At 38.4% G+C, this 26,706-nt stretch overlaps 11 protein-coding genes across 11 annotated transcripts; 6 read left to right on the forward strand and 5 right to left on the reverse strand.

The window, feature by feature from the left end:
* Nucleotides 1-944: 944 nt before the first annotated feature.
* CBG01809 lies at nucleotides 945-2,026 on the forward strand (the record flags this gene model as incomplete). The annotated part of the gene is made up of 5 exons (XM_045235809.1): nucleotides 945-1,021; nucleotides 1,066-1,288; nucleotides 1,337-1,501; nucleotides 1,549-1,794; nucleotides 1,841-2,026. The coding sequence occupies 5 exons, from the start codon at nucleotides 945-947 to the stop codon at nucleotides 2,024-2,026; spliced, it is 897 nt and encodes a 298-aa protein (XP_045091871.1).
* A 102-nt stretch (nucleotides 2,027-2,128) lies between these two features.
* Nucleotides 2,129-3,690, reverse strand: CBG01808 (the record flags this gene model as incomplete). The annotated part of the gene is made up of 3 exons (XM_002634192.1): nucleotides 2,129-2,332; nucleotides 2,380-3,135; nucleotides 3,259-3,690. The coding sequence occupies 3 exons, from the start codon at nucleotides 3,688-3,690 to the stop codon at nucleotides 2,129-2,131; spliced, it is 1,392 nt and encodes a 463-aa protein (XP_002634238.1).
* Nucleotides 3,691-3,812: 122 nt separating this feature from the next.
* Cbr-tag-115 lies at nucleotides 3,813-4,542 on the reverse strand (the record flags this gene model as incomplete). The annotated part of the gene is made up of 2 exons (XM_045235810.1): nucleotides 3,813-4,454; nucleotides 4,501-4,542. The coding sequence occupies 2 exons, from the start codon at nucleotides 4,540-4,542 to the stop codon at nucleotides 3,813-3,815; spliced, it is 684 nt and encodes a 227-aa protein (XP_045091872.1).
* An 815-nt stretch (nucleotides 4,543-5,357) lies between these two features.
* Cbr-rpl-12 lies at nucleotides 5,358-6,333 on the reverse strand (the record flags this gene model as incomplete). Its single annotated transcript, XM_002634190.1, has 4 exons — nucleotides 5,358-5,455; nucleotides 5,504-5,611; nucleotides 5,824-6,078; nucleotides 6,297-6,333. 4 exons carry the CDS (start codon nucleotides 6,331-6,333, stop codon nucleotides 5,358-5,360), a joined length of 498 nt encoding a protein of 165 aa, XP_002634236.1.
* A 350-nt stretch (nucleotides 6,334-6,683) lies between these two features.
* On the forward strand, nucleotides 6,684-8,982 carry Cbr-lin-54 (the record flags this gene model as incomplete). Its single annotated transcript, XM_045235811.1, has 7 exons — nucleotides 6,684-6,818; nucleotides 6,866-6,922; nucleotides 6,971-7,048; nucleotides 7,094-7,266; nucleotides 7,448-7,835; nucleotides 7,880-8,128; nucleotides 8,803-8,982. 7 exons carry the CDS (start codon nucleotides 6,684-6,686, stop codon nucleotides 8,980-8,982), a joined length of 1,260 nt encoding a protein of 419 aa, XP_045091873.1.
* Nucleotides 8,983-9,209: 227 nt separating this feature from the next.
* Nucleotides 9,210-10,771, forward strand: CBG01804 (the record flags this gene model as incomplete). The annotated part of the gene is made up of 5 exons (XM_002634188.1): nucleotides 9,210-9,718; nucleotides 9,863-9,992; nucleotides 10,038-10,187; nucleotides 10,236-10,358; nucleotides 10,403-10,771. The coding sequence occupies 5 exons, from the start codon at nucleotides 9,210-9,212 to the stop codon at nucleotides 10,769-10,771; spliced, it is 1,281 nt and encodes a 426-aa protein (XP_002634234.1).
* A 228-nt stretch (nucleotides 10,772-10,999) lies between these two features.
* On the forward strand, nucleotides 11,000-12,036 carry CBG01803 (the record flags this gene model as incomplete). Its single annotated transcript, XM_002634187.1, has 3 exons — nucleotides 11,000-11,162; nucleotides 11,211-11,884; nucleotides 11,932-12,036. 3 exons carry the CDS (start codon nucleotides 11,000-11,002, stop codon nucleotides 12,034-12,036), a joined length of 942 nt encoding a protein of 313 aa, XP_002634233.1.
* Nucleotides 12,037-12,252: 216 nt separating this feature from the next.
* Nucleotides 12,253-12,723, reverse strand: Cbr-ttr-51 (the record flags this gene model as incomplete). The annotated part of the gene is made up of 2 exons (XM_002634186.1): nucleotides 12,253-12,606; nucleotides 12,661-12,723. The coding sequence occupies 2 exons, from the start codon at nucleotides 12,721-12,723 to the stop codon at nucleotides 12,253-12,255; spliced, it is 417 nt and encodes a 138-aa protein (XP_002634232.1).
* A 1,512-nt stretch (nucleotides 12,724-14,235) lies between these two features.
* On the forward strand, nucleotides 14,236-14,704 carry Cbr-ttr-45 (the record flags this gene model as incomplete). Its single annotated transcript, XM_002634185.1, has 2 exons — nucleotides 14,236-14,517; nucleotides 14,564-14,704. The coding sequence occupies 2 exons, from the start codon at nucleotides 14,236-14,238 to the stop codon at nucleotides 14,702-14,704; spliced, it is 423 nt and encodes a 140-aa protein (XP_002634231.1).
* Nucleotides 14,705-17,291: 2,587 nt separating this feature from the next.
* On the forward strand, nucleotides 17,292-19,110 carry Cbr-bus-12 (the record flags this gene model as incomplete). The annotated part of the gene is made up of 7 exons (XM_002634184.2): nucleotides 17,292-17,428; nucleotides 17,474-17,733; nucleotides 17,781-17,890; nucleotides 18,561-18,629; nucleotides 18,680-18,746; nucleotides 18,794-18,968; nucleotides 19,014-19,110. The coding sequence occupies 7 exons, from the start codon at nucleotides 17,292-17,294 to the stop codon at nucleotides 19,108-19,110; spliced, it is 915 nt and encodes a 304-aa protein (XP_002634230.2).
* Nucleotides 19,111-22,335: 3,225 nt separating this feature from the next.
* Cbr-unc-26 lies at nucleotides 22,336-26,319 on the reverse strand (the record flags this gene model as incomplete). The annotated part of the gene is made up of 10 exons (XM_002634183.1): nucleotides 22,336-22,784; nucleotides 22,830-23,191; nucleotides 23,239-23,519; nucleotides 23,574-24,337; nucleotides 24,475-24,492; nucleotides 24,575-25,233; nucleotides 25,285-25,578; nucleotides 25,626-25,816; nucleotides 25,863-26,092; nucleotides 26,196-26,319. 10 exons carry the CDS (start codon nucleotides 26,317-26,319, stop codon nucleotides 22,336-22,338), a joined length of 3,372 nt encoding a protein of 1,123 aa, XP_002634229.1.
* Between the last annotated feature and the right edge of the window lie 387 nt (nucleotides 26,320-26,706).

Consider the following 26,706-nt stretch of genomic DNA (forward strand, 5'->3'; position numbering starts at 1 on the left):
TCGAACTTGTAACAGTTCGATTCTGTCCACGTTCTGTTCTGGTAAGTGTGCGAAAAAAGGACTGTTCTGAATTGAATCAGTTCGATTCTAGGTCTGTTCGATTTTGAAAACGTTCGAATTCGTCGTACCCCCCCCCCCTTTTTCAAGACTGAAAAATTAATTTAATTTCTTTAGATTTCGACTGCTATGATTTGCCTAATAGCTACAAAAATCTATAATCTACAAAAACCCTTTCAATTTTTCCCTTCAATTTCTCAAAATTCATATTATGAAAACAGGCGTGAAATGCCTGTTTATAAATTGGCATTGGCGACCAATGCCAAAAATAAATATTGGCGTGTCTCGCCATCGATACCCCAAGGAGCTTCTAATGTAGACGAATTATGGAAGCGGCATGTCCGATCTCGATTGCGCGCAAACGGTGTACCTATGTCGTCCATATGAGGCGCCGCGCCAACGCATATACCATGCGCAGACGTTACTCTGTGTTGATTCAAAGCTACTGAGATTTTCAAAGCGATCTCTCAAGTCTAGGGAGTGTTATGGTTGCCCAAAGATGAACGGCGTAGTGTTTCTTGTGATTTTCATGAGATGAATCAACTTTGACAATCAGTAGCTCAGTTCTAAATTTGAACAAATAAATTGAAGCTTTTCCAGTTTACTGATGAATTATTTTAATTTTTGCATTCCAAATTTGGATCCGGTACAACATTTTACGCTAATTTTATGCTAGTACAAACTTGAGTCCGGGTAATAATGCGCCACCCTGTACCTGTCACCCATAAAACTACTTCTTCAACCACATTCGCGTACTATTTATATCTTATCAAATTCTCGATTATCATCAAAACATGTTCCCTTTGCTCTGTGCTTCTTATCACCCCTTTTTAACATAGTCCGCCATTTGTTTTCCTTCGTAAGAACTCTTTGTTCCGCTTATGAAAATGAACCTAATTCTCATAAACTCATTGTTTTTCGTTTCTTTCCCATTTATATCATCTTCTGCGGTGGAAATAATAAGGTATCACAAGATAGTTATTAAACTTCGTAATTCTGTCTTTCCAGTATTGAGAATCCTCTGAAAAATGTTAGACACTGTGTACAACTCCAATTAGAGGCAGGATCTTCATATAGACCATATATAGATCACTTGTTAGAAGATGGATGTAAGCATCCAATGAGACAGAATATTCTAGAACGAGATTTCATTGAAGCAGTCTATAATGGAGAAAGAAGAATTTACGAGAGGATAAGAATGGTTGTGAATAAAGGATTGATTGATTGGCCGGTATGCATTCTGATTGTGACAGTTTGTTAATATTTTATTAAATTTCAGACGTTCAAACGAAAACATCTAGGAATTTCAAATGAGTTCTCCGAGAATGTTAATGGATATAGCTTTGTGGATGATATTAATCCATTGTGTTCTAAAGATGAAATGTTATTCGTTCGATTATGTTTTTCTAAAAACCCTACTAGACGATTTGGAAGGCCAGATATCGTAACATTCGTGGTTCGATTTATAATATTTTCAACGAATATTTTCAGCTGGAAACATCCGATGGATCACTTTATCAGTTTCAAATTGATAATCGATACTTATCAAGCTCCGATTGTGCTTTCATTGTGAGATTTTTTTCTGATTGTGATGATAGATCATTCTCCGAAATTCAAATTCAGGGAAATTTCGGAAGATGTAAATCGAAAATGACGTCCATCATTTTTCAACTACAGAGCAATGTTGTAACTTCCTTACCGATTCTCTCATCTTCGTCTTGGACAATATTTGGAACGGTGAAACTTCAATTAGTGAATTTTGAGAGAAAACTACTATTTTCAGATCGGTATAATACTTATTTCGATCTTCTTGCTTTCCATCAGCATCTGGTGCTTCAACAAGAGGCGGCGAGATCGTAGAAAAGGGAAAGAAAATCAGAAAGATCCGAATCTTAACTCTAATTGTCCGGAATCGGAATATCACAAAAATATTCCTTTTATCGATGATGCCATTGTTTTTGATATTTGACAATAAATATATTTTGTGTTCATTCCAGTAACAAACTTCAAACTTTAACAATCAACAATAACAGGAAAAAAATGTAGTAATCATGAAAAAGAAATGAAATCATTATTCGGAGAAAGCTTTGACTACCGGCTCATACTTGGTCAAATCAATGACTCTGATCAGATCAGCAGTGGTTCCACCGACTGAGAGAACAGCGGCAACGTCAGGATTGAACTGGGCACAGTGCAATTCTCCGATGGTCAGCTTCTCCGAATGAACTTTCTCGATTCCGCCATTTGTGTCTTCAACTTTCCAGACATTCATCATCTGAAGAAATGATTTTTAATTATAATAATAAATTCAAACGAAAATACCTCATCTTCTCCAACAGTCACCAAAAGTCCTCTTGTGATTGCTGATAATGTGAGACCACCAATTGGTCCATCATGAGCGACACCTTCCCAAAGGCATTCTCCTGGTTTTCTCAAGTCCAAATGACGCAATCTTCCATCATCCGAAGAAACGAACACTGTGTATGGATTGAAATGATTCCAGATAACTTTCTCAATTTGTCCATCAAATTTCCACGTTGCTGAAGCGGTTCCGTTCGTTTCGCGGCAATCGACAACTTGAACATGACCTTTCATGGTTCCCAGCAACAAGAATGTCGACTCATTTGGATGCCATCTGATTGTTTGAACTTCTCCACCACGGTCGGGGATGATTTGTGCAGGTTTGGCCTCATCCAAATCCCAAAGAACTACAGTCTTGTCGGCTCCACCGCTAGCAAGAACGTGTGGAGTGACTTTGTTCCAGGCGAGAGAAATTACTGCATCCGTGTGTCCTTGTGCACTTCCATCTCTCTTCTTTCTTCCACCTTTTGATTTTTTTTCTTTTTTTCCCAGAGTCAAAAATGGAGTGGCAGTGTTCATGATGTCGAGATCCCAAATGTGAATTTCCGAGTTCATGGTTCCGACGGCGATCAAATTTCCTTTCCCAGTTTCTTCATTTCCTGGATCGTGTTGCACAGGTTCAATACAAAGCGGGGGAGCGTCGAGAATATAGTCGTGATGACAGTACCAATCACTGTCTGCCTCGTTGTACACGTAGCATTCCAAAGTGTAATCTCCCTGGAAAAAAATTAAATTGAGAAGGTCTCCAGGAAAACAATTGGGAACTTCATCAGTTGAATCATAGATCAATTTACTAAATTTAACCGAAGCGTTTCAATAATCAAATCGAATAAAACTCACTTTGTCAATTTTGGCTACAGCAACCATATTATCATCTTTGCGAACCATGATTTCTTCTTTCTCTTCTTCCTCATCAGAATCTACTTGCTCCGTTACATAAGGATCGTCTTTGTTCGTCGAATACATAGCAATACCTTTCATTCCGTCTTCTCCCTCCTCTTCACCCTCTTCCTTTTCATTGTATCCTTGCATGTATTTTTTCTCGAAATCTGACTCCTCATCTTTCATTTCTACATCTCTTCCACGGATTCCTTCTTTCTTATCTTCGTCTTCTTCTTCGTCGCCGTCAGTGTCGTTATCTGTAGATTCAGGAAGGGCTCCCTCAATCAATTTCTTGAGTTCTTCATCGTTCAACTTGATTTTATCAGGGATTTCTTTTGCCACTCCTCGTTGAATCCAAGAGAGATCCGATACCATCAAAACACCCTCCATTTCTGGAGCAAACTGTTTGAATAAGATCATCAGACATAACGAAGGTATGGTTGAAACAACGTTTGAAACGTTTCAAAAATGAGAAGCAAACACATAACTTCCAGAACGACTATAAACATTTATTAAAACTGTCTTGATATTTGGTCATTTTCTAGTATTTCGATTAACTTAATCGCAGAGATATGGACATTGCCCTGATTATCAGGAATCACATTGTACAATTGAAGAAAGTCAACAAAAAATATGGTATCAGTTGGAAATCCAAGCCAATCTGATATCAGATGAGAGGGAAGCTTTGAAACTGGTGTTTTGAAAGCCGTATATATGATTCGCATTGCTGATTGCCGAATGTAAGAAACGCTATCAGAGAGTGAGTATTGGAGCAATGGATCGAGATCTTTGAACAATTTGAAGAAACGATAGTAATTGTTCGAATTATACGACGATATCACTCTTTTGGTGAGAGAAAACACTTCTTCTGATAACTTTCCACGAAATGTATACAAATCTTGAAGTAGGGTCGGCTTGCGATGTAGCTGTCGGAAGAAAAATGCAGATGATATTAACGGGTGGGGTGTAACATCACTTGACGCATTGAGTTCTTCATACCATCTGAAAACATTGATGAATATAATCGATCTCAATGATTGCTTATACCGCCCGAAACATTCCTCGAGCTGAAAATCGTGCAGTTTTGAGTTGTAGCCGAAGCATGTTGCCATTTTGCAGACTCCATCGGTTTCCAGATAAAAAGGAAGCATTTTCTGGAAATAAACGTTTTTAGTTTTAAACGACCCACTCATGACAAACCTCCATTAAAGTAATCGTTTGAGTAGAATTGAGATTTTGCATAATCATATCTTGCCTAACTGCTCTTAGACGATCCGATACGAATAAGAAGGTAGACGAGAAGTTGCTTGATGTCACACGTTGCTGCCTGTCTGATCGAATTCGTTGAACTAATAGTAAGAACAAAAGTTGAAGTGTAGTACCGTTAAACTACCATAGCCGGAGTAAACTAAACCGTGTATGGCCCTTATAAAGTACAAACTGCTTATATTGCACGCTTTCTGGACGCTTGGAACCTCTAGAAAACTGACTGAGGATGCGTGAAAACAAGGTGCGGGTAGAACCACGGTCTTCTGGATGGTTGTCTGCACATTTACCAACCAACCACCGGAACATATGAACTACAGTTACGATATTACCTTTATGTCCATTGAATAGGTTCAAAAGATAGTCCACCGTTTGCATTAAAACAGGAAATGGTCTCAACAGCTCTGGCTTGTTGCACTTATGTGTATCAGCAGCAGATCTCGAATACTCCTTCACCATTTTATTAGGGTCAGCAATGAATTTTGATCGAGGTCCATCACGTGATGATGCGGTCGCTTCTAATTTATCGATTAGCATGTTTTTACTTCGGAACCGTATTTCAGATAACGAGCACATCGTATTACATGTTGCCATTTGAAGAACTACAATCAGTAACTAATCAAGATTTCTAGACGGCATTTCAGAAGCTTTATTCCCAATTTCTCAGATATTGAACGAGTCCCTCTATCGGTGTGCGAGCTAGAACAGGTTTCGGCATGATAATTTATTAAGATCAAATTACACGCTGAGTATAACAAGAATTTATTGGAACAACAAAAACAAGTGTCAGATCACTGAGCTGGGATCTCGATCTCTCCGTTGGCGATCGACTCAATGATGTCGTGTGGGTGCTGTCCGTCGATGGTGCATCCGACAGATTGAGCGGTTCCTGCAAAATCAAACATTGGAATCTTATTAAGCCTAACACTACTCGTACCAAGGATCTCCTTGACGGTTCCCTCAAGCTTCTTGGCCATGGATCTTGGTCTCATGATTCTGGCGATCTTGATGATGGTGTCAACAGTGAGGTCTCCATTGTGCTTCACTGAAATGGGAACGTGCATACTTAAACTCAGATGATACAAACAACCCGTTGGGACGAGACAACATTAAGTACCCAGGAAAAATCAAACTCACGGAGCATGAAAATCACTTAGGGTTACCAGTCTTTAAGTCACAAACTTTTACAAACTTATGAAATAAGAGACCAGGGGATGAGAGCATATCGACTCCCGACCCAACGCATGAAATGCGTACCGTTCTTGACCTTCTTGCGGTCACGTGGTGGCTCCTTGAGCTCCTTGACGATGAGAGAAGCAGCAGATGGAACGACGTCGATCTTGGCGACACGGTTCTGGATGGTGAGCTTGCAGGTGACCTTAAGACCCTTCCAGTCCTGGGTAGCCTTGGCGATGTCTTCTCCGATCTTCTTTGGTGACAATCCAAGGGGTCCGACTTTTGGGGCGAGGGCGGAGGTGGCTCCGACTTCTCCTCCGACGCAACGGAGGTACACTGAAAAATCAATGTTACGAAACATTTCGAAAGTGGCGCAATTACGACAGCCAAACGGAGAATGGTCCGATTTCCTTTATTTCAGTTTAAGTTTCGAAATTAGGTTTAGTTAATTCGAAAAGTGACGCAATTTCGACTAAAACGAGTTTCAAAAGACAGACCGACAGCATCATTCGGGTACACATTAACATATTCTTTTCGCTGAAAGAGCATCTTACCAATCTTAATCTCAGTTGGGTCGAACTTTGGTGGCATGTTGAGTGACGTCTACCAGGAATACCGGTGGTGACAAAAGTGAGAAAAAATTGCACGCGGGATATTGGCGCCACTACACTGCGTATCACGCGTTTGTTGAGTCGCTACTCAGCGAATTGGCGAGGAGAAATTCAAATAAACATTCTCAATAGAGCGCGCGTGCATTGTCTCTTTTCAGCATTTTTTTGCGCGGGAAACCATGTTTTAGTCAATTTCGGTGAAATTGAAAATTATCAATTGTTTCAAAAAAGTGTTTTCTGGGGGATATTTTCTGTCTTTTTTTGTAATACACTCGTTTCTCTTTGAATTTTAGGTATAATAATAATTATTTTCACCTATTACAGAAAAAAATGAACGACGGCGAAGGAGATCTTGTCTTTCAAGAAAGCGACGATTTTTATGACGAAACAGGAATATATGAAAATTATGAAGAAGAAGGAGCTGAATTCATCGAGGTCGATGGCCGTTTGGTTCCTCATGACCCTGTAACTAATTCTTCGTTCGTCTTTTTTTACTTCTTCAGTTTTTCCAGGGGCAGCGAAATCGACCTGGACCAAGCAGTTCTCTTCATCACGAGCAACACAGTGAGGTAGTTTAGTTTTACACTTGAAAAGATCATAAAAAATTAACTTTTCAGGTCGCTGTGAAGGAAGAAACGTTGGAGCATAATCCTCATCGCGTCTACCTGCCTCCACCTCGAGCTGTGCAACGCAAGGTAAAAAATGAATTATCTTCTTCGCTGACTATGTAAAATTTTCAGTCGGGACCAAGCTCTGGAGCTTACGATCCTCTCAGAAACGTGCCAGTCGCTTCCCCAATGTACTCTAGACCTGGTGCGAGTAGACCAGCAGGAGGAGAACTTACTGGAGAACAACGGAAAGCCTTTATAGAGATGAAAGAACAAGTGAACCAAGTTCGCATGAAAACGAAAAAGTGAGGACTGTAATGCTTTCAGGGCCGTGGTTGAGGTGACGACTGGGGGCCTTATGAGTTTAGATAGGTCTGCTTCAACAATATTTTTGAGCGCAGCTACGATGGGTCTTCCTCCAGAAATCGTAAAACCACTCAAACTGGAAGACTAAGACCAATCTGTAAATTTCATTTCATTCTTAAGGAAAGTTTATGCTCCTGGACAACGTAAACCATGCAACTGCACGAAATCACAATGTCTGAAACTCTACTGTGACTGCTTCGCGAACGGAGAGTTTTGCCGTGACTGCAACTGCAAGGACTGCCACAACAATATAGATTATGACAGCCAACGATCAAAAGCCATTCGTCAGTCTTTGGAGCGAAATCCAAATGCTTTCAAGCCGAAAATCGGAATAGCTCGTGGTGGAACCGCGGATATTGAACGCTTGCATCAAAAGGGATGCCACTGCAAGAAAAGCGGTTGCCTGAAAAACTATTGCGAGTGCTACGAAGCAAAAGTGCCCTGTACTGATCGATGCAAGTGCAAAGGCTGTCAGAATACGGAAACCTACCGGATGACAAGATTCAAAGTAGGTTAAAAATATCGGAAAAATTTGAGAATATTTATTTACAGAACTCTGGTGGCCCGGGAGCTGGTGCTAATGCGCTGATGTCGTTAACCAACGCAAATTCAAGCACAGCTACTCCAGATTCTGGACCAGGAAGTGTCATGACAGATGAATTGGGTGATGACTACGATGACATGCTTTTGCCGCAAAAACCAAAGCCTGAAACAGATCCGAGACGTTTCCCATGGTATTACATGACCGATGAAGTGGTTGAGGCAGCAACCTTGTGTATGGTTGCTCAAGCCGAAGAAGCGGTAAGAATTTATTCATTTACAGAATATCCGAGAAAACATTACAATTCGAATGTTTCTCTCATTTGTTTATTAGTATTGCTCTGAGGTATTTAATATGCAAGAAAGTAGAAAACCGTTTTTCGGTGTTTGGAAAAAGCTTTTCTGAAAGTCTGACAAGAATTTTCACAGTTTTTATATGCATTTTTAGTCATTTTTAGCCTCGAATCTATTTTCAAATCGAAAAAAAATATTTTCAGACTTTCAGAAAACCATTTTCCATACTTGTAACGGGCCGGGCCGGGCTTTTTCCCGAATTTCGGAGGCCCGGCCCGGCGGGCCTGTCATTCCACAAGTTTTGAAAATTTCAAAAAACACATAAGAGGGGACCTTTATGTGATTTTTTCCGATCAAAAATTTTTTTTCGAGTTTTGTTGATATTTTTTGATCAAACAGACAAACAATCCAAAAACACAAAAAATAATGGAGAAAATTGTATTGAGAGCTCAAAATTTGGCTCAAAATGACAAAATTTTTTCTACCGGCCCTTGAAGATTTCCTCAGGCCCGGGCTTTGGCGGGCCGGCCCGGAATTTTACAAGTATGCCATTTTCCAAACATCAGAAAACGGTTTTCCACTTTCTTGCATACGGCCTCTGAAGATTTAACGAGTTTCTGACCGAACTAGCAAAATTTCAGCTGAACACCAACTTCTCGGAGAAGATTCAGACCGAAGATGATAAAATCGTCAATATGGAGAAATTGGTTCTTCGTGAATTTGGTCGTTGTCTCGAGCAAATGATCACAAATACTACTGAAGCTACAATTGGTCTCGATGCTTCAAAAAATGAAGCTCTACCATCGACCAGCACTTCCTAACTGTTCTAATTCCTACTTGATCTCTTGAAATGTTTTCTTTAAAATTTGTCAAATATTGTTTTCTCCAGAATCGCATACCATTCCTTTTTTTTTGCTCTCATGAATAAACTTATTATTTTAGTTTATCTAGAATCAATGTCATTGCGAAGTTGTCTTCTACTCCCATATTTTTTTTCTTGACAATAATTTGAAAGTTTCAAATTGAAACTGATCAAATTTATAGGAAAATGTCAGAAGAGTTGCAAGAGGATGATCGAATATTTCTGGAACAAGCATTCACTTTGGCAGAAGAAGCTCTGAATCAAGACGAAGTTCCAGTTGGATGCGTGTTTGTGGTCGACGGCGAAGAAATAGGAAGAGGCAGGAATCGAGTGAACGAAACGGGAGACCCAACTAGGCATGCCGAAATGGTGGCAGTCACAGAAATTTGGAGCAAGTACGGAGAAGAAAGCAATAATCTGCTGAAAAAATCTGTTCTTTACGTCTCTCTCGAGCCATGTATTATGTGCTCTTCTGCTATGTACCAACTGGGAATTCGAAAAATGGTGTATGGTGCAGAAAATCCTCGGTTCGGAGGAGTGAGGAGTGTTGGAAGTGCTGAGAAGTACAGAGAAGAGAATAATATAGAGATCGTTGCTGGAGTGTGGGCGGAACGATCGGTTGGAATGCTCAAAGCATTTTACGAAAAACAGAATCCGTTTGCACCTCCAGAAAAACGAAAAACCAAAACACCCAAGTCAGAAATAAAATAATTCTTCCTTAAAAATTGTTCATATTTTTTTTAAAATGCAAAGCTATCGTTTGCTGACTCGATCTTTCTGAAAAAAACGCTGTTACTGTCATTACAATTCGAAGTTTCTTCTCAGATGTCTTTATCCAGGTTATGGAGTACAACCAGGCCTTTTTGTTCTGTGATTACTTGGACGACGAAATCGCCACTCTCGACCCTAGCCGTTCTCCAGAGAAAAACGAGTGCTGTCAATGTCTTGTCCATTCGTCAACTCAACAAGGTAGATAATTTAGAGGTTCAATAAATCCATAGTCCGTTTTCACAGAAGCCAAGCCGTTCAGACAAGTCAGCAGATCAGAAAAATTACACGTACTATGTAATGAGTTTGGTCATCGTTGCTATCGGATGCACCTTCGCTGCTATTCCCGCGTACCGGATTTTCTGCGAACAAACGTCTTTCGGAGGTTTGACTCAGGTGTGACTGTTGATAAGCCAATCTGATAACCAATCATTATTCTTAAAGGTAGCCAAAGACTTTGACAAAATTGCGAATATGAAGAAGTGCGAAGACCGTTTGATTCGAGTGCAATTCAATTCTGATGTACCGTCAAGTATGCGCTGGGAGTTCAAACCACAACAGCATGAGGTCCTTTTTCAACAAATTTTAGGAAATCCTTCTTTTTTTTACAGATCTTTGTACACCCGGGAGAAACTGCACTTGCATTCTATACAGCTCGGAATCCAACGGACAAACCTATTATTGGAATTTCAAGTTACAATCTTACACCGTTTCAAGCGGCATACTATTTCAACAAAATCCAATGTTTCTGCTTCGAAGAACAAATTCTGAACCCCGGCGAGCAAGTCGATCTCCCAGTATTTTTCTACATTGACCCAGATTATGTCAATGATCCAGCTCTCGAGTACCTTGATTCGATTTTACTGAGTTATACATTCTTCGAAGCAAAGTCAGGATTGAAACTTCCGGATCCGTTTGATCCGAAAAACCGCCCCTCCATTGCTCCATCGCCGGATAAAGTGCCTGAAAAATCAAACTGACAGTTTATGTCAAGAAAATACGTGTATAGGATCTGCCAGATTAGGAATTTTAATAGTACTGTTTTTTTCTTTGTTCGTTTTGCTTCAAATAAACATGTTTTTTCTTCAAATTATTAGGTTTTAGCTGTCTTATTCACAATTCGGTTTGAAACCGTGTGTTATTTTTTCTGCTCTGTTTTTTACTTTGTTTCGGAGTTAAAAAGCGTCCCACTGTTTTTAGCTTCAGCAATGGTGAAACGGCAACCGAAGAAACGTAAACATGAGCAATGCAAAGAGAATGTCTCACCACAGAAGAAAAGAATGAACAGAGAGGAAGTTAAGTTAGTCGAAAAGGATTGGATGCCAGCTGCAGCAGTGGAATTCTTTAAAAGTGAAAAGTTCGAGAGTCTTGGTAAGTGAAACCTTTAAGACACAATTAATCAAATGAAAATTTTTAAAGAAAAGATCATGAAACTGGCAGACAAGAACATGTCTTTCATTGGACCGTTCCGGGTTTTGAGAGAAGGAGTAGAAGTCAATGGAGTTGAATTAATCATGACGGATCGCGATGAAACCGATCTTCCCGAGATGCAAACGTTCCTCAAATGCTCCCACGGCAAATTTTCATTCTGGAGAGATACACCGTCCGAGAAGAATCCCGTCATTGTATTCTCAGATATCCAAGGTATTCCTGTTGTCACAGTTGTCGGTAACACAGTGGAACATGCTATTTATGGGTTCTGTAACAAAATATCGAAACTCCAAGACAACTCAAAAGAAGTCAAGTCAGCAATAGCCGAAATTCTCGGTTTATTGGGAGCTCAAAAGATGGAGAAGGAAGCGAATCAAGTTATGAAAAAAAGAAAGAAGGAGACAATCACGGGAGTGCTTGGACCTGGTCTGCTCGTTGGAGATTTCCCAAACACGAACAAATCGCGGTACAGGGTCGTGTCAAAAGAGTCGAACATAGAAAACCTATTGCGCTGCTTGTCGAATACTGGAAAACAGCATCAAGACGCAGTGATAGGAGAAATCGATGAACTGATGAACAATGTGATGATGTACAACGACGAAGGATTTTACGGAAATGGACTGGAACTTGGTCATGTGCTTTTCCTTTCAAACCAGAGCAGCGTAAGTTTTCAATTCAAGGTATTCTAGTCATAGCTTATCGTTTCCAGATATCCAATCAGGTACTATTGGTTCTCACAACGGCATACAATCTCTACGGGCGCACCGATTTTGTCAACATTTTGGAGTTATCCATGGAACTCCGCGATCATTGAGAAATCGAAATGATTTCCACGAACAATACATGTACTTCACATTCACATCCCATTGCAAAAACCCCCATATCATTACATGCTTATACTTGTGAAATGACCCAAACATATGATCTGTCCGATTTTGAATTAGCTATTTCGAGTCTCACAAAACATATTCCTTCTTCTCATATTGCTTTTTGATTGTAATGGAATTGTTTATTTGATGAAATTGATTATTTACAAAAGATCGCGTTCTTCCTTTGGGAAAATAGTCTCGAGATTGAGAATTCCAATGTCAAAGGTCTTGCTAGCACGTCCTCCTGCAGAAATGTAGCTGTTTGGAATACGGAACTTCACTTTTCTCTGTCCTGGAAGAATTCCATCGTCGCAATCATGATAGACCTTGAAAACGGGATCAATGTTTGTCAATTCCCGTTCGGATCCTTCGAGACGGAATGTTCCATCAGTGTTGGTGAAACTTTCATCAAGAACGTCATCTGGATCTGGTCCATCGTCCTCATCCCACAGCTTCACTTTGACTCCAGATGCCGGCTTCGATCCACACATTAGTTTTCCAGAGACAGCAACTGCCTAAAATGGGATTAAAATTTTTAAAATTTGAAATTCGCAGGTGGCCTCACTCACCTGTTGTCTCATAGCAACAGCACATCCGAAGATGGCACAGAGAAGAAGAAATGTAGTCTTCATCTGAAAATCGGACAACGATAATAAACCCTGGAAACAAGACAACAAAATGAAAGAAGTGGAAGAAACAAGCTGCCTAAGAGACATCAAAACGACAACTGCCGAGAGTTGGGGAGGAGTTTTGATAGGAGAGCGAAGAGCATTTTCAGTGAATCATTCCGAACTTGTGTCCCCCCTTTTTAAACTATTGACAAAACAGATGACGTTACCAGGAGAAAAAAGAAACAATCAAAAATAGAATATTTCAGAGCGGAAATGGATTGATCATCGTCATATGATTCGGTTGAATCAATGAACTTTTTGAAAAATTATTCAGGGCTTGGTATAAAGCACCAAAACAGGTTGTGAAATAGATTGGTTTATTTAGTTTTACTATAACTGGTAAAGCAGTCAGAATCTTCTCGTATGTTTCTGTTTCATCAATTAAAAAAAAACTTCCACTAACGGAAGCCTACACAAACCATCACCTTTGATCTCAATTATCTCGATTCCTATGAAAGATATAAAAAATCAGCCAACTGATAAAATAATGGGGATATTATGATGAATAATTCACCAGTTGAAAGTTTTTCTATATCTTTTGAAGTAATCTAGATATATGAGCTCAAAGTTGACAGGGAGGTACACTTTTGGAGTGTTTACAGTAGTGTGTTTAACCACAATATGTTTTGGGTTTTCATACTTTAAACATGTCTATTTATATTTTACACCTTGCACAAATCTAATTGAGCGTATCCAAAACGAAACACTCAACCGGAACATATTCTCGTGTTTTCTAGTTGATCTTTTGGGTTTATTGAATTCAGTGATTGATGACCACAAAACGATTTGGTTTTGAAATAATAAGAAAGTTGAATTTCGACATTATCGTTTTCTATAAATTATCGTTTTCTATATTTCACATAAAGTGGGGGATGCTTTAATAATTGGCTATAATTTTCGTTTCTAGCAATAGGAGGAAAATCGAAAAAGTTCGGGGGTACAACGGGGTACAAAGCGATTTAAGGGTAAGAAACCCACAGTTCGGGGGTGCTAAATCCGCCTTTTTAAAGCTATTTTGTACCCCAATAACCCCAAACTTTTGGTACCCTTCGAATTATGTGCCGAAACTTTCCCCACCAGCTTAAAGACGTAAGTTATAGGCAATTCTTAGGCCTTCAGCCGCCGTATGTAAGCTTTTCGGCAACCTGTATTTGTGAATCCGGCTGATTTCTGGCTCGTTTAGTTCCGTGTTGAGTGTCCGTGTCATTCTAAACTTCTGAACTCCACTTCTGTCTTCGAGATGTCAATCAAGAGCCAATCAGAAAAGACACTTGGTTTTTATCAGTTGTTGTCCGACACTCTACGAAAAGATTTTTTGTTTTCTTCTTTCAGATAACAAACACATCAAGCGACAACTGTCAACAACATTTCATTTTCTTTTTTCTTTCAATCACAACATTTCCATGTCCTAGCTCTTCTTTCATTATTCCTATTTCCCTGATTTCTAACTCTTTGAATTTTCAGGTCGTCGTCATGAAAACGTTCATACTTCTTGTTATCCTCATTGGACTTGTTGCCGCAATGAGAGATCAATCGATTGCTGTCAAAGGAAAACTTGTATGTGGACCAAAACCAGCATCTCAAGTACGAGTGAAACTATGGGAAGAGGATTCTGGACCAGATCCAGATGACCTTCTTGAACAAGGATACACCGACGGAAACGGAGAGTTCAATTTGAAGGGAGGAACTGCTGAATTGACTGATATCGACCCAGTTTTCAAAGTTTATCATGCTTGTGACGATAGTAAATTGAAGGTTGGTCCATTACATCCTACAGTAATCAATGTTTTTTGAATTACAGCCAGGACTCAGAAAGATTCGTTTCAAGCTTCCAAAGTCTTATATCACAAGTGGAAAGATTCCAAAGAAGACGTTTGACATCGGAACTCTCAATTTGGAAACCATTTTTGCCGAGGAGGAAAGAGAAATTCTTCCAAAATAAATTTCAATTAATGTTCAAAGTTTTTTCTTTTTTCTAATAAAAACCTCTTTTTCTCTTTTACAATCCAGTATAAAAAAGCAAAAAGACGAGAAAAATGTGAATTGAAAAACTCTGTAAGCAATTGGGGAACATTTGTGATAAAGAAAGTATGAATGGCAATCAGTAGTTATCGAATCATAATTAAAGAACAATGATTTTTGATAAAATAAGAAAAACCTTATATATTTTTGCCACAATTTTTCCAAATTTGCTTAAAGGGGGCGTCCACTAATTCCAAAATTTTTGAGATTTTTATATCAATCGATCCAGAATTTTGGGTCGGGAAGAAAACTCTCTTGGAGGATAGACCGAAAATCACTCGTTTTAAGATATATGTCGAAAACATGTCAACAAAATCAACGTAGAGTTTGCAGATTAGGAATAATAATAGGGAAAGTAATTCACGTCTTTATTCATTTCTTTGCGTACACCCTCAAGGATTCTGCCTCTTGTCTAGCTCCCTAATCTGCACCCTCTACGTTGTTTTTCTAACATGTTTTCGACATATATCTTAAGAACGAGTGATTTTCGGACTATCCTCCAAGAGAGTTTTCTTCCTGACCCAAAATTCTGGATCGATTGATATGAAAATCTCAAAAATTTTGGAATTAGTGGACGCCCCCTTTAACGAAACAACTATTAAATCTTCAGCCGCCGTTTGTCCGCTTTTCGGCAACCGCAGTCTTACCTTAGTTTTAAAAACCGCTGGACTTGTCTAATATTCTCGAAAAAAGTTTTAATTGATAGTTTTGTGCTTGGTAATGTAAACTAGTAAAAAAATGAAAGTTACCGGATCTGAGAGACTTGTGGGCTGTTAACTTCAAAACTTTAAAAAATGAACTAAAGTGAACATCTTCCTTTTTTAAAACTCGTTGTCGATAATTGATAACTTATCAAATTGATATTTTCTCTGTTATGTTTTAAGCCCTGTTTTATACCGGAAAACCCGAATTCCTGATGCAAAGTTACAATTAAACCTGTAATAAAAGGTCACCCACATCGCCGAATTGGAGCCAATTTATTTCGGTGAGATATAAAAAATGTGTCAACAAGCAAAACACTTCTGAAGTTATGATAAACAATTTTTACGGATACAAATTTTTCATATCTTTTACAAAAACCGAGATAAATTGGCTGAAAGGTAGAAGTTGCCTCCACATGTAAGGCAAGGTTGCCAAACAGCGTACAAACAGCGGCCATGGTTAGGTTTTTAATGATTGCCGTTCATAATTTGGCCCAAAAATGTCTATACCTGTTTAAAGACGCAATTCTTAGATCTTCAGCCGCCGTTTGCAAGCTTATCGGCGAGCCGTTTCTGTGTCACTGAAAGTATTCCAGTTTGTGTTGTTGGAAAGCAATTCACATGCTTAACTTTTTGAAAAGCTCCAGGGATCTCCATAACAAAATGTTCGAACAGTTTTTGGTATAATTCAAATATAGCCCCCCCCCCCCACCTTATAAACAACTATAGTAGAGCCCCCCACCAGTACAAAAATGTGTGGGGGGGGCTGAAGTTGAACTGGTTGATTAAAGTATGACCCCCCACCAGTACAAAGTGGGGGCCTATACTTGAAGAACCCGGTATTCTTAAAATATGACCCCACCCCTCCCTGCCTTCTTCAATTAAAGGTCCCCAAGCATTCAAAAATAGGAAGGAAAAACAAAATTTTGGAAGTTCTGATTAGAATAATTGAATGGGTGGGGGGCTTAATTTGAATTGGAATGGACCATTTAAAAGTGGGGGTCTATATTTGAATTGGGGGGGGGGGGGGGGCTTTTTTTGAACTGCGGCAAGTGTCTAGATTGTTGGAGGTGGGGGGCTCTACTATGGTTCATTTTGGGGGGCTATACTTGAATTGGGGTGAGGGCTATATTTGAATTCAGCCCAGTTTTTCAGTATTTTATTTTACAAGTTCACAAATAACCAAGAAGAATCATAGCTTAAAAATCATATCCATCCAGAGATCAGATTTGTCAAAACTTCCTCATTGGAAGTAGTAGACATGTTCCGATTGCTGATCTTTCTGATCTCCACTTTAAACCTCCGATCTTTTCAACCGAAAAACTTTTACTAGTCCTAATTTTTCCAAACGAAAAAAACCAGACACAATCAATAAGTTTTGTTTCTCTTCTCTTCAGTTTTCCACTAAAAGTCCGATTTAATCTTATTCGCGGATACGAAATGTAGATGAAGGGCTCCGATAAAAACCGGAGAAAGAGACAGGGAGAGGAATGGCGCTTCCTTTAGAACCCCAGTTTTCCTTTTTGTTCGTTTTCAATTCACTCTCGTCTCATTTTCCACGAATTTTTGTTTCCTTTCCGATCACACATTAACACAAAAAGATGAGGGTGATCAAAACTGCTGCTGGAAGGAGGTGAGCACACAAATTGTTATACTCTCGGATATTCAGAAAACTTGATTTCTTGTTTTGTTGGTTAGTATTACTTGTACAGAAGTATCGAGTTACTTTTTAAAGAATGAGCGAAATCACAGAATTCGAAATTTATCAAAACTTTTAACATTTCCAAGCAATGAAAAATTTTCAGCATGATCACCTTTGTGATTGCTACCGTATTCTGCTCACTGATGGCAAAAATCATGGTCACTAGATACTTTTTTGATTATCCAGTTGTTATCCTAATGATGCAATCTGCTGCTACTCTATTCTTCATTGAAGTTGCCAGGTAATTGAAGAATTTATGGAATAGCGTCCATTTCGTATTCTTCAGGGTCCTCGGTATTCTTAAAGTTGCTCCATATTGTTTTGAAAAGGGACGTCACATTGTGATTCCTTCAATTCTGTATACAATCTCACAGTGGATTACTGTAGCTTCATTTGAAGGTATAGCAATGCCAAACTTTGATTCTGTTAAAAGATTCACTCCAATTCTGATTCTGATTGGATTGGCTGCTCGAAGCAGACAACAAAAGGTTGATCAAAACAGAACATTTATTATCATCGGATTGTCGATTGCCTCGGCATTCGCCGGTAAGATTCATGATGTCGAAGCAAAAAAAATAAGATTAAACTTTCAGTGAATCTGGATTTTTCTGTCGACAGATATTCTTTGATGTATGGAATGGTTGGAGCAGTTCTGCAAGCAACTGCTCTTATTCTATTCGAGGAACATCTTCAAACTTATAATGTAAGTCAGGAGAAAGGTTTAAATTATAACAGGTAGAGTGTAGCTGCTGAAAAACTGTTAAATGGCAGCTGAAGGGGTGCAAACTGGTGAATGAATGCTAGTTGGCAGCCGAAGAAAGTCCGTCGACGGACTGTACGGATCCCTTGGAAAACCGAATTGAAGGCTTAGAAAACAAATTTTCATACTCCCAGTAGATTATAGAATGATAATAAAAGCTGATTTTCCTCACATAGGATCATTTCAAAATATAGGTTATTGAACGGCTGCTTAATGACAGTCGAAGGGCGCAGGCTGGTCAATGACTGGTGGCTGACGGACCAAGGCTTCTGAAAAATAGAACACTTGGAAAAAACTAATTTTTTTTTCAAGTATGAAAGTCATAGAGGATTCTGGGAATCTCAGAAATCCTTTATTAGAAGCTTTATAATTACAGTAAAACCTGTAATAGAAGAACCCCCACACCGTCAAGTTTCAGCTCAATTATCTCAATTATTTTGAAAGATTTCAAAAACATGTCAACTGACAAAATATTTCTGATTTTATGATGAACAATTTATCAGTTGACAACTTTTTTATATCTTTTACAGAATTTGAGATATATGAGCTCAAAGTAGTCTACCATTGGGGTGTTTACGGTATCTGGATTCAATTAAGTCATATATTCTTACAGTACACAGAGGTTCTTTACATGCATTCGTTCAATTCTCTCGTTTTCTATCTTCTTGCTGATATGGTCAGAGTATGTTTATCCAACGAATTTTTATCTTTTATCTTTTCCTTTACTTTCAGGATGAGCTTCGTGACGCCTTCATGTACATGATAACCTCCGCCCACCCACTTTTCATCATTGTTTTTGGTATTCTTTTTTCTTCAATTCAGAATATTTCCATTTTTTATTTTCAGCGATCTCAATGCTTTCTGGAGTCCTTTTCCATTTCACTGCTTTCTCCTGTCTCGAGAAAAATGGATCGTTGAATATGCAAATTGTCTCGAATATTCGCGCAGTTTTGGAGACATTCTTTGCTTACTATCTGTCGATTTATCTATTCTACGATGTCTATCCAGGAGTCTTGAACTGGTATAAAAGTCTTGTAGATTTATTAATCTCAAAACACTGTTCCAGGGCATTCCTTGCAATCACTCTTGTAGCAGCGAGAGCTCTAATCACTCGCGATACTGAACCGGAAATCGTTAAAGGACCATGGATGACAAAGGCCTAAATAATAACTGTTTTTCAGGTTCTGATTAATAAATATTCCATTGCTTTGTTTTCTTTGTTTTCAAAAATAATTGGTTGGTAACCTGGTAAAATATTTCTTTGAAAAACTTCACTTCGTTATTTTGGTTCCAATGTATAAGAGATATCAATAGTCTGTCAACTGATAAAATCTTTCTTATAATATCATTAACATTGTTGCGATTTGTGGGTTTTGAGAATTCTTCTAGAAATCGAGATAATTGGGATTAAAGTACAGGCTGAGTTGTGTATGATAATATCAGAAAAGTTTTGTCAGTTGGCCCACTCTTGATAACTTTATAGGAACGGACAAAATAGGATTCAAACTTGACTGTTTGGGTGCCCTTCTATAACAAGTTTTTGTGGCGTTTTAATAGATAATTTACTGTTGATTCAGATAATTATCAGATCCAGCGTTCGATGAAAAAACCCAAAAATGCCGGGATCGTATCACAATTTCTTCTGTAAGTGCTTTCAAATCTTTTTAAACAATTGTTTTCGATTTTGTAGTATCGCTGGTTGGTTTGTCACTACTCTAGTCTCTGGAGTCATGTATCGAATGGTTTTGGTGGCCACAAATTTTGAGTTTCCATGTATTATAATCCTCTGCCAATCGATGGCTTGTTTGGCATTCATGCAAGTCACAAAGTTATTGTTTCCGGATTTATGCAAATCATGGAACAATGTGGTTGATCTCAAAGCTCTTCCTGCCTCAATGTTTTTTACTGCTTCCTTATTTTTGGATCTCTACGCATATTACCTGGCTAGTAGTATCATATTATTTTAAGGTTTCATCCGTTAGTTTGCAGGAAACAGGATGTTCCAAACTAATCGAATATCTAGCAGCTCCTGCAATTGCGATAATCATGTTCAGATCAACAATCAATCAACGACCGAAATTCGGAAAGAAACTGCCGTTGATTCTATCATGTTTTTCTACTATTTTCACTTATATGACAGGCAAGCAACATTTTTTCTATCAGAAGAAACCTCTATTTTACAGTGAATGTAACTGAGTTAACATCTGATGGAATGTTTTTTGGTTTTGTGATACTAGTCTTCAACATTGCTACATTGTTCAGTTTAAGAAGATATCTGAAAAGGTTTGAAATTTCCAGAAAATCGTAATTTAACTTTTTGATGTTTTCAGAAACTCAACATTTCAATTCTATTCTCTCATTTCTGCTTTCTTACCGTAATTTTATTTGCTTTTGAGCTTTATCAAGTAAGTGTGTAAAGTGAAACAGTACCCGACCAAAAGATATTGTTCAGTGAAAAATAGGAAACGTTGGGATATTGAAAAAAGGGTTTTTAATTTTCGCGTTTTTTGAATATTCAGGTTTCGAAATTTTTGGAATTTCAGAATCTCGAAATATTCTGATTTTGAAGTTTAAGGAATTTCAGAATTTCGGACTATGGATTCTGATTTCGAAATTTTAGGAATTTCGGAATATTATGTTTTGAAATTTAGGAATTCTAGAATATTTCAATTTTCAAAATTTCAAAGTTTCGGAATATTCCAATTTTGAAATTTTAGGAATTTCGGAATATTCTGGTTCCCAAGATTTCGGAATTTGGGAATTAGATTTTGAAACATTCTAAATTTGCAAATTTCGGAACTTCGGAACATTCTGATTTTGAAAATTTAAAACTTTCGGAAGATTCTGGTTTTGAAATATTTCGATTTTAGAAAGTTTAGGAATTTCGGACCATTCTGATTTTCAACATTTCGAAATTTCGGAATACTGATTTCTAAATTTTTGGAATACTCTGTTTTTTTAAATTTCGGAATTTCTCGGAATAATCTGATTCTGCGATTTGCGGAATTTCGGAATATCCCGATTCCAAAAATTTTGGAATATCGGAATATTCTGACTTCAAAAATTTCGGAATTTCGAAATTTTCTGATTTTCAAAATTTTGGAATATTCTGAATTTGGAATGTTCCGAAGTTTCGGAGATCGGAATCTTCGGGATTTTTGAAACATTCAAGTTTTAAAGTAGAAATTCCACTTTCTCAACACAAACAAATTCAAAAAATGACATAAATAAATACCGTAACCCGAAAATTTTTTAATATCGAAAATCAGCTTTTTTAAGAGGAATTTGCATAATTCCGAACATACCAGAATTTTAGACTGAACGGAAAAACTGAAAAATCTTTTCAAAATCTCCGTTGGCTATCATCATCGTCATTCCTATAATAAATACCGTAAAACCTGCAATAGAAGGGCCTCCCACACTGTCAAGTTTCAGCTCAATTATCTCGGTTTGTATAAAAGATATCAAAAATGCCTCAATTAATAAAACATTTGTAACATTATGATAAACAATTTATCAGTTGACAATTTTTTGACATCTCTCATAGGAACCGAGTTAAATTGGTTCAAAGTTGAGAGTTGAGGGGCCCTTCTAATACATATTTTACGGTAAATACCGAAATCCGAAAACTTCTAACTCCGATAAAAAATTCGGAAATTACTCAATCGGAGTTTTCTGAATTTTAAGCCGAGTTTTAAGCTAAAAAGTAAACCCGAAATATATTTGAAAACCTCCAAGTTGGCTATATATTCAAACATTATCATTTTTCAGCACGATATTCACCGTCTCTACCTTTATATTCATCTCTGGCAACTTCCAAACTTCTATCCAGTTCTTTTCACATATGTTTTTCTTTTCTCACTATCTCTTTTTTTATTCTGTCAAGTCATAATTCAATTCGATCTTTCATTGATCGCTGCTTCTTTGAATACAAAGAATTCATGGCAGTTTGTGATCACAAATTTCGTTTTTCGAAATATTGTTTTCAAAGCATACTATGATTTGAATCCGTCAATGTGCATCAATGCACTCTCTTCATTTTTTGTGAGCCTCGCCAAATTTTGGATCGATGTTAAGAATCGAAGCTCTCAAATATACTAGCAAGAATAAAGTGTTCCTTTTTAAACATTTTGTTTTCGGGCAAAATAATTTACTGACTGAAAGGATGAAGAATGGCAAATCGAATCAGGAAAACAATGGGAACAAAAGCTTGACTAGATTCTTAGTGAGTGGGTGGGAAATGAGAAATTCTTCCTAAGTGAGACACAAATGCATTAAAAATAAGTTTTAGTTTACATTTCACAAAACCTGAAAAAAATGTGATTGCTACAAGAATGGAATGTATGCACAAAAATCCTAAACTAAAAATAAATAAAAACAAGAATAATCTACATATTTTTGGGTCTGGGTGGAATTACAGGGCGAGGTGGTGGTGGGGGTGCTTTTCTAAGGGGAACAGCTGGTGGACCAGGTCCAACAGAAGCTCCTCGTGTTGGAATGGTAGGTGGTGGAGGAGCTGCTGGAGAAGGAACAGATTGGGTGAATGGGTTGAAGAGACACGATTGCTGTGGAGGGCTTTTATTGTTGTTTGATTGCTGTGTTGGATGAGTAGTCGGTGGAGCAAGTGGTGGTACATGCTCATACCAAGAGCTGTTGGCAAGAGAAGCTGAAGAAGCACGAGTGGGCATTGAAGTGGAAAGGACGTCTTGTCTTTCAGATGGCCATTCCAGATTCGCCATATTGATTGCTTCGCTACGTGCTGATGGAGGTCGTGGTCGATCGGGAGCAGATCCAGTCAGAGTCAAACTCATAACGCTGATCGAATCCTCGTCTTCATCTAAAAATGATTACAGGTTACGTTGAAATCGATGAAAAAACATACCAGCAAACTCAAAGACTGCACCATCGGCACCATTAATCAGAGTCTCTTCTTCAGGTGAAACTTCAAAAGACTCCAGATCGAAATCAGAGAGATGCGGTTTTAGAGCATATGCCCAATCAGGCGATTTCAATTTTACTTGAAGTTGATCTGATCCCAATTTCAATCCATCCATGCTCAACGCAGCCAATGCCATTTCTCCACTATTCAAAACAATCCATAAGTCTCCATTATCAAATTTGCTCAACTGAACCATCGCTCCAAGCTCTTTCAGTTTTTCATGAATCGGTGGGAACATCTGCGGTGGGAATCGTGGCTTTCCAACAATGTTAACCACAATCGTGCCGTCCGGGGGACCCATGGATCTGGAATTGAGGAATTTTTCATAACATCTTGATGAGACCCAACTTACTCAACAACATCTTCGATAAGTTCTATACATTTCTTTCCATCCACTTTATAGGTTTCCACTTTGAAGACAGCTCCCACTGGTCGATGATCTGATGTTTTCAATTCAGATCGGTCATAACTCAGCAAAGTCGTTTTTCCTTTCTTTCTCTGATCTTTCCAAAGAACTCGATCAGTCCAAGCAGGAGCACGACACTTTTCACTTGTATCGTAATCATCACTGAATGTATCGTATTTGTAGGTTGGTGCAAACGTTAGCTGTCCTTCATTGAATCCAATAAATGTCTAAAAGAAAAACAGTAGATACGACATTTCAAGGGTTTTAGAGTAAGTTTTCACCTGTCCCTTTATTTTCTCGTTTGTCAGTTGGTCGTGCTCAACAAGTTTAGAAAAATCTCCATTTCTAACCGCTGTTTTCACTTCTTCTCCCGACAAACTGATACGATAATTGAAGTCTCCAAACCAAAATATAACATCGTGTGAATCAATTTCTCTCCCTAATGGGAATCGAATTTTCTTCAAAGTAGTCGCAAAATCCTCATTTCTGTCTTTCACTTCATTTTGTCCAGCTGCGAAATGAGAGCAAATGAAACAAATCGAAGTGGAGAATACAACTATTCGAAATGCAACCGATCCCTTGTTTCCAGTCGCTCCGCCCATACCAGTCTTTACAGAAGACACAGCAAAGTCTTTCAAATACGGGGAGATTTTTGGTCGAGCGAATAAAAATAGGCAGACTCCAACTAGTTGTTCAGATCCAATCAAAACAAATGGAGCCTTCTCAGCCAACGTCTTCCGAATACTTTCACACCACATTCTCTGATTTGTGGTGCTTGCTTTCACCATATTACTTGCATTCAAATCAACAAGTTCCTCAACTCCAATAGCCACAATGTCTGCCAGTTGTTCTTCTTCCACAGACACCAATCGAGTCATTGAATTGGAGAAAATCCAATGGGACAGGCTGGATTCGTTTCGGAACGCTACATTGTGAATGTTTTTTCCTCCATTTACATTCCACGTTCCAACGAAAATTTTTATATGTTGAGGTTCAGCGATTTCCGGACTTCGCTCAACTAGCTGTGATACTGCGTCAGCATATTCTGAAATATAAATTGTTATCAAGAGAACAACATCTAAAAGCATAAAGACCCCAGAAAAGGAAATAAAAAGAGCTCAACACAAAACGGACAACACACTCTAGATTTCAATTCCACTAATCACAACGTTCAAAGCTTACCATGATAGTAATAGCTCTCTAAAAGATTTATAGAATAGAAAAGAGATGAAGTGGTTGATTGACAAGAACAATAAAAACGATAAAAACATTAACTACAAACCTTGAATCAAACTCGGTGGCAGAATATTGCATGCTCTATCAAAAAGACGAGGATCATACGCTGCTCCTGTTAAGAACAGGTCAAACGATTCTTGCTTTGCACCGTCCATCAAATTGTTTTGAATCGTTCTTGCCAATGATCTCGAAGCATCTTTCAGCTTACTTTTCCCATCTAATGCGCCTGTTCCTGCGTATATTGTACTGCATTGATCTCCATTTTTCTGCCACAAATCTTTGAGAATCTCTTCAACACGTTGTTCGACATTCACTTTTCCAGCGTTTAAATTCAGGAACGCCACTTGATCATGAGACATCTGAAGGCCAACGGCTGTTTGAACTGCATTGGTTCGATCTAGGCAATCCAGACAATTGGTTCGAAATACTCCCGTTTGTCGTTTGACGAGTTTATGATCCATGGAATAGTAGAATCCGTGCTGAGACATATGAGGAGTCATCTTCTTCTTCAGCTGGACAATTGCCTCTTTTGATATTTTCATTTGAGCATGATAATCAAAGTCAATGAAATCAACGATTGGCGCAAAGTGTGAATTCTTGTGTTGTGTCTTGAAAGCGTCACTGAGAACTCGTTCTCCTTCTTTTCTTCCCAACAAATTCACAATCGCAAATTCTCCATATCGATGTTGAAGTTGGGACATGTGCCTAAAACAAACCTTAATATAAGTGAATCTTTTATTTCATTATTTTTTTTACCTATGATAAGCCGGAAGGCTTGTCTCGAATGCTCTCAGCTTAACTTTATGAGATCCTACATTGACTCCCGGTTGTTCCCAGAAAAGCGGGATAGATCCACGAATTTGAAGAAGTGAGCACTCTTTATCGTCAAAAAGAAGAAGTTGCTCCGTCTCCACGAAATTGGCCACATTTCCAAGATAATTAGCGCCTCGTACGTTGAATCGAGTGCCGACTCTTTCGCAACTCAATCGAGAAATTAGAGCTACACGACCTGTATTTGCACCAACATAAACTACTCGGACTAGTACTGATCTGAAAATAACTTTAGATTCAAAAAAAACACATCGAAAGTTCTCTACCCAGCCATGCATTTCAGTAGCCAATTGTCCGTGTCTATTCCGTAACGTTGAAATGAAAAGTGAAGACTTCTATTCCAGAAGAATCGTGCATCACTTCCATCATGTGAATCACGATGTTGAGCCGACCGAGTGAGATCATAGGATTGAAGTGAAGAGAAATAAAACATTTGTGAAGAGAGTAACCGTTGAAGCTGAAAAAACATGTTATGTTTAATTGAGCAAAAAGGAAAAACTTACATCGACTATCCTAGAATCTACATTTTCTACAGAACCGAAAGTTCGTAATGATATGAATTCGACATTTGTTATTTTCAGAATATCGGCTCCATAAAGTTGTCCAACTGAAAGTACTCCAGTTACTGCTACTAAAACGGATTCATCCTTTGTGATGGCTAATACTCCCAAGAGACCATATGCATCCACAATTTTCTGATAAGACCTTCGTTCGACTTCCGTTGAATCAGAATCTGAACAAAAATTCAATTATTGAATAGGTAAATATTTATTCAAAGAGTACTGTATTTCAAAATCCATAGTATTGAAAACATCGAACAGCTCATATCTACTCACCTAGGGTGGCAACAGCTCCACCTTGAAACAGAAGTGATCCGTCAAGTCCATTCTTCTCGACAAGGATCGACGGCTGGAATCGTGCATCATTCCGCCGCCATATCCGAATGCCTCGGACTGACATCTTCAACAAATACTCTCGAATTCAAAGTTTTCAAGAGAAGAGAGATGGAAGAAGGAAAGAAAAAGGTCACAGACATAGAACAAAAAAAAACGATAGACTATAGAAAACAACCTCAGTGGTGGTGGTGCGAATAGAATAACGAGTCTCCCAGTGCGCGGGATGGAAACAAAAATAAGACTAGAAGTGGAGAGTGTTCAAGGGAAAACAAGAGATGCAGAGATAGGAATATATTGACGAAGAAGAAAAAGAAGAGGAAACGACGGGGGAAAAGCCCCTGTGAGGAATGCGAAGAAAAAAAAATAGAAGAGAAACCGACTAACTATACGTGTTTTGGCCATCTGAATTCTTTCTTCTCGAGGAGCATGTAGTCTTGCGATGAACACGCTT

The sequence above is a fragment of the Caenorhabditis briggsae genome (assembly GCF_000004555.2).
Source record: "Caenorhabditis briggsae complete genome, chrIV, whole genome shotgun sequence".
In the NCBI taxonomy this organism is placed as follows: domain Eukaryota; kingdom Metazoa; phylum Nematoda; class Chromadorea; order Rhabditida; family Rhabditidae; genus Caenorhabditis; species Caenorhabditis briggsae.